The sequence below is a fragment of the Mobula hypostoma genome, chromosome 10 (assembly GCF_963921235.1).
Source record: "Mobula hypostoma chromosome 10, sMobHyp1.1, whole genome shotgun sequence".
Classification (NCBI taxonomy): Eukaryota; Metazoa; Chordata; class Chondrichthyes; order Myliobatiformes; family Myliobatidae; genus Mobula; species Mobula hypostoma.
Window position 1 is genome coordinate 5,283,656 of NC_086106.1, and position 11,697 is coordinate 5,295,352.

General features: G+C 42.3%; 1 protein-coding gene across 3 annotated transcripts in view; it reads left to right on the forward strand.

The window, feature by feature from the left end:
- arhgap35a (Rho GTPase activating protein 35a) overlaps positions 1-10,729 on the forward strand; it is a 206,113-nt gene extending 195,384 nt beyond the window's left edge. For all 3 annotated transcript variants that reach the window (XM_063059930.1, XM_063059931.1, XM_063059929.1), the window contains one exon: positions 1,366-10,729. In XM_063059930.1, the coding sequence (XP_062916000.1) occupies positions 1,366-1,660 (295 nt within the window). In that variant the 3' untranslated portion in view covers positions 1,661-10,729. The remainder of the gene's footprint in view (positions 1-1,365) is intronic.
- The last annotated feature ends 968 nt before the right edge of the window (positions 10,730-11,697 follow it).

Genomic DNA, 11,697 nt, shown 5'->3' on the forward strand with positions numbered 1-11,697 from the left:
GAGTAACCCACACAGTCATGGGGAGAACATAGAAACTCCTTCCTCCAGACAGCAGTGCAATTGAACCTGGGTCGCTGGCACTGACCGCGCCGCCTCGAATGTCTGGCGGCTCTTGGACAGCTTGTTTTTGGGTTGCCTAGTTTTGGACTAGGAGCCACTATGATAGGTTCAGTGTACTTTGTCGATAATGAGTCCGAGGCACTTTACCCACCTTACATCTGAGCAACACACAAAATGCTGGAGGAACTCAGCAGTCCAGGCAAAATCTATGAAAAGAACAAGCAGTCGACGTTTTGGGCCGAGACCCTTCAGCAGGACTGGAGAAAAAAAACGATGAGTGGATTTAAAAGATGGGGTGGGGAGAAGCACAAGGTGATAGATGGAACCAGGAGGGGTGGGGGATGAAGTGAAGTACTGAGCTGGGAAGTTGATTGGTGAAAGGTACACTGGAGAAGGAGTCTGATAGAAGATAGAAGGTCATCGAAACAGGAAGAAAGGAGGGAGGAGCACCAGAGGGAGGCAGTGGGCAGGCAAGTAGATAAAATGAGCGAGGGAAAAGTTGGGGTGGGGGGCATTAACATATTGAAATGGGAGGTGGAATTAAAATGGGTGGGCACTGGGAAATTCCCCCTTCTTCTGGCGGGCAGAGCGTACAGCTGCTTGGATTGGCTCACTGGAAACTAACAGGATTTCCACCCAGGTAGAAATTCTCCCTTGTCCCTCGTCACCCCCCACCTGCCCTCCCTCCCTCTCTCCCTCTCTCCTCCCTCCTCCCTGTTAGCCTTTTCCCTTCTGTCTGTATTTGGAATGAATTCCTATTGCTTCAGAGTTAAATCCAATCATTTCATAAAACAATGTGTAACTTTGAAGTTTTAATCATGATTGTGGGAAGTTGTATTCTCAACTGGTGTTCCAGAACAGGCAGATAAGAGGGTGGTCTTGTTCCAGGTGTGATTTATGCATTTCCTGAAGAGGGAAATGTGTTTCTACTTTACTCACTGAAATATAAATATGTTTTGGCTGCTAATTGACTTACTATTAATCACTGGTGTGAAATTTCTTCTGGTATAACTTGTCGTCTAGATTTGTTATTTTCAAAATGATGAGAGATGGAACAAGGAATCTGGGTGTTTTTATACTGGTGAGGTTAGGATTATGAAGTCCCAAGGGGATTGGGTTGGGGCGTCCTGGTGAGGTTAGGGTTGGGGTGTCCCAGACAGGATCGGGTCATTAGAAGGATGCACTTCTGTTCCATCCTTAATGTAAGGAGTAGGATAACAGTTTTTTCCCCATGGAATTACTAAATGGTTTATGGATTTGTGTGCAATTTTATGCTGTAAATACAATATTTTTTCTTCATTTCAGAGTCAGTCAGAACTCGAAGTTGAATCTGATGAACAGTGAGAACCTGTCCATTTGTTTCTGGCCCACACTTATGAGGCCTGACTTCCAGACCATGGACGCGTTGACGGCCACCAGGACATACCAGACTATCATCGAGCTCTTCATTCAGCAGTGCCCTTTCTTCTTTTACGACAAGCCGATCGAGGAACTGATAAATACCATCCCCAGCTCCCCCACGTCGAACACTGCCTTTCAGTGCCCTTCGCCGGTAGCAATGATCCCCTCTCCACCACAGTCTCCGCCGCCAACACCTTAGAGGCCACTCGAGGAACATCAGCTGCGAACGGAACAGCCAAGTAAACTGTGAATTTGGTTTTAAGATACCAGATACAGTAGCTGGGTTCTTTTCAAGACTGCCTTGGGTTATAGAACCCCCTTCCTGTTGTGCAGACCAGCATAAAGAAACGTACAAGTGATGTGCCACTAAGGAGATTCGATTAAGTACCCGAGCACTGGAGTTTGTTTTAAAAAAAAAACCTTTTAGACTGCAAAAGAAGCAGCCCGTGTCTTCACTGTGGGCTCTGTAAGACATTCAAATAGCACAGGTTTCGCAGCAGAATGGTTTCTCAAAATGCACAACATTTAAATGGTTAATTATACAGACAAACTCTACCAATTAATTTATACCTTGCTCCCTTCTAAGCCATTGTAGAAACTTGCTTTTTTTTTTGGTTATTTTTCAATAGCGCCAATTCATGCTTAGAGAATTGTTTTCGCTGTCATGTGCTGCTATTTTAACCTTTCTTAGTGAAGAAGCAAATGTCAGGCGGACTATGTGGACTCACAACAGATGCGCACGATGCCCAATGGTCAGAGCGTCGCGTCGCACCAACGTTCGCAAATGGCAGGGTGTGAGTACGAAGAGTTACCCCGGGTGGAATGAGCAGGCCCAGCATGTAAATGGTCACCTGTACGGGTGATACATTGGGGAGCCATTCTAACCTTGGGGGATTTGATTTTTTTTGTTTCTAAGGAATACACACCTAATGAATTTGTACTGATCAAAACTGTGTGTCCTAAGGTTCTGTAGAGCTTGTAGTAAAGAGGTTTGTCTGCATAACAATGACGTGAAAGCAGCTGCATGAAAGTGCTTTGTGCAAGGCAAAATTTAATGCTGGTTTTCCCCAATATGGATGTTGCTGCTTCTTTGTTGGACTTAGTCTCATTCTCACTAGCTTCATCTGTTCTGGTTAGCTCATTCCCAATTCATTTCTCCTCGCAACCCAAACAAGCCACTCCAGTTTTGTTTGCCATGGGTCATTCTTCGGATTAGTGGTGGGGGTGGGTGTTGGGGGGGGGGTTACCACTACTTCTCTTTCCTTCCCATAGCCAGTAGTGAGCTCCGAGTGGCCTGCTGGTCCTGATATGTACACGGTGCCAAATTGGAGTCTCTCTCACACACGAGGAAATCTCACAGCTAACCAAACCTGTAAGTCAGATCTGTTTTCACCCTTTAGAGAACTGAAACCTTGGGTTCGAAGAGTTGCAGAGGTCATCATCTCCCCTCTCTCCCCGCACCTCCACCGGCCATAAATAATTGTCGTCTCAGCCAATGCCACACATCTGTTCAGGCAGTAGTTAAGGTGGTTTACGATGTGGCTTCCGCTCAGTTTGAATTCTTCAAGTATTTAAAATGCTTGTGTGGCATGTCAGCACGTGCACGGTCTGTTAAGGTTTCATAGCCATCTTAGGGTGGGGCATTTATATTATCTGCAGAGTGTCTAAACTCTTTGAGGAGAGAATGGGCTCACAGTGACTCAATGGGGAAAATATTTTGACCCTGCTGCCCCATCTTCCATACTTGAATATCCTTGCTGGGATCGTGCTTCAAGAATGACTTAATTTGATGTGATACTAGGGTGGGGGGAGGGAGGGTTAGGGGAGGGGGATCACTACCCATTGAATCATACCTCAGCACCACTCAGTGCCTAAGAGAGTGGGGGAAAGGTGTTGGCAACGAGAAAGAGATTCATTCAACACTAATAAATATTTCACGTTTCATACCTGAAACATTCTTGGACTTGAATCGGTTAAAAGCCTAGTTTGAAGACAGCATAAGGGATCCTCTTTTTTTTGAAAAGAAAAAACACTAAAATTTTAATTCCACTGAATATGAGAATCTTCACTACACATGACACTACACATGACACTACATATACAGAAGAATTCACCGTTCAGTGAGCTTATTGGCAGTAGCTATGAAGTATGCTGTTGATCATGAGCAGCATAACTTTCTGGTGATTTGTTCTTGGAGCTGTCAGCACCTGCCTCGAGCTTGCAGCAAATTTGCTCTTTAGGGTCAGGGGGCAAATCCATCATTACCTGGCTGACTGTTTTCCCTCATAGGGCTGTGCCAGCGTATCTATTTCACAACACTTGGTCATTCTAAGTATCAAACTCTGCCAGTTTGGGTACGGTACGTATAATTGCGGTCACTCTGATAACAGCGCTGAAATGTAATGTGTTTGTGTGCGTCTCCTTTTGTACAAAATCAATGTTGTGTGTATTGACTGGGCACAATGTGAAATGGATTACCCAGTGATCAAATGCTTCTGTATGAGATGATCTATCATTCAATTCTGATTTTTTTTTTTGGTGAATGTATATCTGAAATGAGATCTATGTCAAAAAACCTTTTGCAATGTGTTGCCACAGTCCTTGTTTCCCAGTTATGATTGTTGGGGGAGGTTGAGATGTATCATTGCTCGCTGATTGAATAATGATTCCAAATTTTCCAAGCTAATGCTTCTAGAGAGAGAAAAAAAATTAAATTGTCCTCCAATACACTTTAAATTTGGGGAGTAGTAAATATTTTGGACAGCATTGTTTGAATTCTACCTACTGACATTGTGAACTGGACTGACAAGTGTATCAGGCTTGCATTAAGAATGGATCAGTGCCTCTTTATTTTTTGTGCAGCAGAAATACCAGTTGACATTATTTTAACTTAGCAATGAAGTCTTACCAAATGTTCATCAAAGCCAGTTGTACTGGTAAGAGGATCATCCTGCCCAACTCGTCCGTTACTGAATGTGATCACTCTACCTGCTTCAGTTTAATGCAAACCCTAGTCTGGCATTCATTAAAACAAAATCTATCAGTGCAGGCATGTCAAAAAACCAAATGGTTCACAACACTGGATGTCATCAGCGAGAACAAAATCAGCTGACCTACCAAGTGGATAGAAAAGTGAATTCTGAAATGAATTGCTGTATCTGCTCGTCATGGTTGGATGTTAAGTAATTGGCTGTACGCACTGTGGCATTTTCCTTCCCCTTCCCTCTCCCTCCCCGCCGTGCCAGGTGCCTGCTTAAGAAAACTTGCCTGACTATAAGAGGGCTTCCTAATCTTCAGTCCCTATTCCTGAGTTTGGATCGGAGAAAGGTGTGGGCATCTGTTCACTTTTCATCAACTAGAAGTAAATACATAGTTGTAATGTGAAAACTTCAGTGAAAAACTTTTGAAATATATTTAGGTAAATTGCTGCAGATTGACAAAACTGCCAGGGGGTGCATTGTTAGTTGTATTTTGGCATTATCTTCTCCCCCTCACCTTGCCACCCCAATAAATCTTGTAAAACAGTATGCGAACAAATTTAGTTTATGGTTTCCACATATCTATTGCGGTACTCCACGAAAAAACAATTAAATCAGGCACAACAGAACTAAAGATTAATTGTATCTGGTTTTATGGGCCAGCTGCTTTAATTTGGAAGCAATTTTAGACACAGTCGTAAGGGTTGGTGCAATTTATTCAACCATCAATCTTGTTTTGATATTTTACAAATCCATCTTCAGATGGGAAATGGTTGCCTGTTTTTTAAAAATTATTCTGAACATGTCTTCACTTTGCTGTTTCCAAAATGATTCATTGTGAGGGAGAGAAAAGTTTGTTGGAGACTGGTTTTCTTTGAGTTTCATCATAATCCCTTCCAGAGGAGAGCTGCTGACTATCAATATGTTTCACCCAGTTACCATGACTGTGTAAGAGCTCAGTGTGTTGCTTGACCATTTAAACCAGTTAAAATTAATTTGTGTTGTATAGGTATGAAGGAATCGCCAGTCATTCCAACACTGTATTAAAAGATCTGATTAGCATATCTATTCTCTCTCCCAAGTTAGTCACCTTGATGAAATTTGCCCCTTCCATGGGTTAGCAAAGATTCATGTGATCTGAATTCATGGAATAGCAGAAAAAACCTGATTTCACCATACAATGCATATCCAGATTTTTAATCTGAAAACATATTTGGCTAAACTGAAAGTAGGCAGAGGTTTACAGAGATTTGAAGAATGAGAGATGCAGTGTCTGTGCAATCCATATCAATATTGCACCCTATTACACATGGGGTCTAGTTTGCACAATCTACAGTGTTTTGAGGAGGTAGAAGTTGAAATTGGATTGCTACACCTGTAAAATTCTTAAAGCTATCACCTTGTGCAAGTACTGATTATCATTATCAAAGTGATTATTTTTCTGAGGTAATTGTAGACAATAAATCATATTCTAGCTTTTCTAAACGTTTTGTAGTTTGGGGGGATTTTTGCACAATTTCCTCTTGGGACAATTTGCACTTTAAGCTTAGTTTGTTGTGGTATCAACCCCTTTCAAAGCTGATCTTAAATAATGTCGAAATGGGATCAATTGCTGAACCTGTTCAGAATTCCCTCTCGATGACAAAATTGACCTTTTAGTGCCCAGGTGCTTATATATTCTTTGCTTTTTGGTTCATCCAAGGCATTTTAACCATTTTCAGTGACTTGATAGCAAGGAAGAAATGTGTGTAGATGAATTTCGGAGTCTTATGGGGTAGCTCCAAGGCAAAGCATTACCTGTCTTTAATTAAAAAATCAGGAAAGAAATTTTGTTGATTGGCAAATACCATTTTGGGGCTTGGAGGAAAGGCAAACTTAACCTGATTATTTGTGCTGAAAGGTACAAGTTTGCCTTTTCTGGTGTTCTCTGCAAATGTGAAGGTTATCTTCACAAGTTGCACTAGCATGTCCAGTTGTTAGAATACGAAGCATTGCCAGTGAACCTTTAAAGACAGGCAGACATCTTCCCCTCCAGGTTAAGCTCTTTCCCTGAGTCTGTGATTATCAGGCGTGAGGTATCAGTGATCAAACTATCCCGCATCTTCTGCAGATAAATTCTACAGGCTGTTCCAATGTTGGTCACATTTTTGCCTTTTGCTTGACAAGTTCTGTTACACTGTCTCCATACTTTCTAATGTGTGCTTGGCAAGGCAGTGAATAGGTAAATGCTCAGTATGTAATAGATTTTGTCATGCCAGTTTAAAGAAATGGGAGTATGACTTTAAGAAGCTTGTAGTCAGTGAGGTTTCAGCACAATATCTGCTGAGCATGAGCCTGCTGTTAGGCTGACTTTAATTCATCACTGCATAGATACCCTCATGGGCCAGGTCAGAAAGACTGCTGGAGGATGGCATAGAAAGTATCGGATGCGTAGTGGGAGGTTGCAAATTTTTTTGGGGAGGAGGGGTGTAGAGCAGTGTCTAAGTACCTTGAGGCTGATTTGGGAATGCAGAACAGTACCTGAAATAGGGAAATTGTACTGCCTCATGCAAGTTGTGGTGTTGTATAAGTTTCTACATGCATTATGATTATTTGCTTTTTTTAAAAAAAAACTTGCCCTGGGTACATGTCACTTGTCCAGGTTAACACAGCTGTTCAGACTCTCAGTCATGAGTGAGGCACATTGGAGAATCAACACTAGATTTCCTCGATCCTTCTGCCAACTGATTATCGTTGCAATAGGTTGGTGTGGTTCAGCTTTGTTATATAGTCCATCTCCCTGCAAGCCGGCAAGAGCTAGCACGAGAGTTTTTTTTCTTTTGTTGGCGGGGGGGTGGCTGGAGGATTTATTAAAGCTAGTTTGTTCTGAAAAAGCACACTGCTGCTGTTTACACGTGAGAGATTTTGTCCAAAAACCCACTCTGCTCGGTGTTCAGTTGCTCTATTTCAGAAAGTAAACATGCGGAGTATAGTTACAGCAGTGGTGTTTGGAATAAGTGAATAGTGATTCTTTCTCCCCTCTTGCAGGTAAGGAAAGTAATATGCCAGTTAAAAATCAGTGATATGTAATCCTGGGTGGTATATAGTGACAACTTGGCTGGCGGGGTGACGCTCTTAGGAGCTGGACCCTGGCACCCTGGCATAGGTCAGGACGAGGAAAATTATCTAACTATTACGGACTGATCAGAGAATTTAATTGGAAACTAATACTGCACACATTGTGCTGTGCTTCAGAAAAAGCAAGAAGTTTAATAGCTGTCCTGAGAAAGGTCTATCACACCCAACTGGTACAACATCTTAGCAACATGCATCGAATAACTAAAATGAATGTAATTGATTGGGGGGGGGGGGGAGGTGACAGCAGCTTCCAGATCTTTAGTTATGTCCTAAAAATACACTTGTGTATGTGCTGTGGAGCTATAATATGGCAGATGATGTCACCAGGGACATAATGAGGTGTTTCACCCAGAGAAAATAGAACAGCTGGGACGTTTATGGATTGCAAGCCATCTTTATAATTATATTTCAGCTTGGCTGAAGGTAGAAAGCATTTTGGTTGCAAATATACCTTCTCCCGCTTCAAACCATATCTGATGCTCCTGTCGAATGTGCTGTGACTTTTTTTCTTTGCGTCCATATTAACATTGAGCTAACTCACTCCCTGATTCATTTTGTCATCCATTCGTCCCTCGTCCTCCCTGGCCTGTCCTCCCACCTCTCTTCCGTGGCGGTTCAAATGTGATCGATAACTCGCCACCCATCTGCAGTCTGTTAGAGTATGCCATTTAAATTATTTTTCTCTTAATGTTGCACTGGTGACTCTGGGGAGCTAAAAACTGCATGCATTTCAGGATAATGATGAGAATTTGTTTAGTGGCACATTGGTTTATTCTGATATCTAATGTAAAAATTTTTCTCCAATTGATTGTGATTTGTACAGCCGAATCTCCCCGCTCTGTAATTTGATTGGAATGATCAGTAATTGACTGTGTAATCAGGTTCTGTATTAATTGCAGGACATGGGTGGAGAACCTAGTTGGCTGGCAGTACCTGACTCCCAGGCCAAAAGTTGTTTTTGCAATATTTGTTTGGTAAATCCAGCTGTGGGGAGACTACAAGCAAGTGGGGGGGGGGGTGATGATGAGTATGCTGAAGTATGCTGGATCCCTCCCTCCCTCTATTTTGAAGCAAGCACGAGCTCTATTTTACACTACCTGTTGCACTTCCAGCAGAGTGCACTGTCTGAAGAGCAGTGATTTGTGGAATGCCCCAGTTTTCTTTCATGCTGGTTTCCGTCCTCCTCTGCGGCCTTACTGCAGTACAGGGTTTGATGGTGGGAGTGTGACAGTTGGAAAGAAGCTGCCAAGGCATACTGTTACTCAGAACCTGGATTGGGTGTGCTTTAGATCACAAGGATGCACAGTGTCTCCCACAGCCGGCTTGGCTTGGAAATGCAAATCCCTTAAGTTCCCTCGCTCCCAGAGCAGTGCGCAGTCTCACAAGGTCTCTCCTGACCTGCCAGCTCCTGCTTTTCTGCGTGGAACATCTAGATGTGAATAGGCAGGACTGGGAAAGTGATAAGATACTTGCCTCCAAACCCCATCGAAATTGGTTAATTTTAGTTATAGTCAAAGAATCAACTTGTACTTACCCATTTTTTCCTTACTCAAACACTTGTGTATTTTTCTTCTAGTTTCTAAACCACCTGCTGAGAAATTCAGTTTTAATAACTTATAATAGGCGTGGGCTTTGCTTTCGAGCTCAGAAATGCAGTATATCTGCTATTGTAGCCAAACAAGCTGCTTTCATGACAATAAAAATTCTGCCATCATTTCCTCGCCATACAAGTTATCCCGGTTTCGTTTGTAATGCTGCTGTGTAATTTTTTTTTAACCTGCCTAAATGTGTAACCTATAATCTGAAGTAAGAAGCTTGTAATTGCTTTAATTTCAAAAAAAAACAGAATGTGTACAATCAGTGCTGTGTAAGGCCTTCTCCCCAGATTCACTTAAACTTCAGTGAGCTATTGTTCGACACCTAGTACTGGAAAATACAGGAGGTGGGATCAGTGCTGTGTCCTAACTTTTTATTCGGTACTCTACACCTGTAAAATGTTTTCAATATGTTAATTAACGCTTATTTGAATTAAAAAATGAGTATTGAATATATAATGTAATATTGGTCTGAGAGTTTGGGTAGCCATTACTTTTTACAAAATGGTAACTGTATGTAAAGAATGGTTGGTTGTATTCTTAAGAGTCTAAAGGTTCAGATCCTTTAGTCACTGGTGTTTAGAACTTTTTTTGTTGCATTTAATAAAGTAGTTCCCGTCGATTCCGGATCAATTATACTACAGATTGCCAGTGTTTTATTGACAGTAAAATGGTGGTTCTGTCCGTTGAATCCTGTGCCAGAGAAATTTTAGTTCATTTGTGGAAATTGCAATGTGCAGCTTTTTCCAATACCCCTTGGTATTCTCTCCACCTTTGGTTGCCTTGGAAGGTGTTTTTTGATGGCTTCAACCCCACCACCACGATACACAGCTTCAGGAAGGAAGCAGGCCAGAATGGCGGATGCATGCCAACTTTGTGACTTTGTGCTTGGAGTTTCGCTGACTTTCGGGAGACCCGCACTTCCTGTTCGGAAAGCACTGACCACCGGCTGCCAGGCAAGATCAGGGATATGAGAATGCCTTTGTGAAAGGCTGACCTCAAAGCTCTCTCACTCCCTGGAAACCTGATCATTACAGGCATGCACCCATACACTTCTGCATGCCAGTCACACTGTGAAAGGGGACTGGAATTGGCCTGGTGGATGTAACCAGTGCCTTGGGATTTGGCTTGTACACCATTTTGTAGGACTTGCAGGTGGACAAATAAAGGTGGGTGGGTGGGGGCTTGCAACCAAAGTGTCTCTCTCCATCCCTGGAGCAGTGGAAGTCACCTCCATACAAAATCAGTTTTAAAACTGTTTGCACGGTTGATTTGGTCAAATATCTTTTTTTCCTTTCCGATGAAGATCTTGGCCATAATGAGCTAAAGTCATTCCAGGGAAAATGACACGAATATCTTTGAAACTAATCCTTTTAAAAAGAGAAAAAAAAAGTCTGAATGGTGGTCAGGACCAATACAACTAGAGTGCATGTGGTTAAGCTAAGAGGGTGAGGTAGTGACCTCCTGCGGAAAATCATGTATTTGCTGAAGTATTGTAATTTGTTTTAATGGGAATGGTGTAAAAACTTTACAGCCTTATGTGCTATGTATCATAGTTAATAAATCATTCTTTTAAAGAAAGTAAAAGCATTTAATCCAATTATTCATGCCTTTGTCTGTGCTTGGTTTCCTTAACTAAACTATGGGGGCCAATCTCTGATCCCAGCAGTGTGATGGTCCAATCCATCCAATCTCTTTGCTACAATTTCCCTTAAACACTGCAGATTATTTTTCCCTTTCTACGCCTGCCCAATTCTTGGAAATATCTGGGAAAATGTGTAGATTGGGTTGTTGATGGTTGAGTTGTTTTCCGATCTTGGCAGTCCATTTGCTAAAGTTTCGTCACCATGCAAGGAGACATCCTCAGTGCGTTGTTCACTTGTGTGTCCTCTGAATGCTTGGTCTTTATATACTTTCCAATCAGTTGATTGGTTGTCATTACGGAAACTCGATGTGACGTCGGGAGGGAGTCTCATTACCGGTTGGTTGCGTGGCAAACTCTGTGCGCTGTGGTCTGGAATTTTGCCGGCATCAGCTCATAAATAGGATTAAGGTCTTCAACTCTGTTTACAAAATTGTTTGCGGAAAATCACACTTCTAGGAACACTCTTGCATGTATTTGCTTGTACCATGACTTTCACCGATGCCCAGTTGAATTTGTGCCCCTCTCGATCTCCATGCGTAGAGACTCGGGAGAGTTGGTCACGCTGCTTAGAGCCAGTCAATGTTCGTGGATCCCCATAGATAGCTTCCAAGAGAATTCCTAGAAGCATGGTTTTCCACAAGCAATTCTATAAACAGATATAGACCTCAATCCCATCTATAAGCCAGTGCAGGCAAAATTCCAGACAGCACACAGAGTGTGCCACACAGCCGATCAGCGACGAGGCCCCCTCCCTACACCACAATTGAATTTCTATAATGACAACTAATCAACTGAATGATCAGTATGTCAAGGCAAAGCATTCAGAAGACATCACAAATGGACAGTGCACCGATAATGTCTCCTCGTATGGTGACGAAGCATTTGCAAATGAATTGCCAAG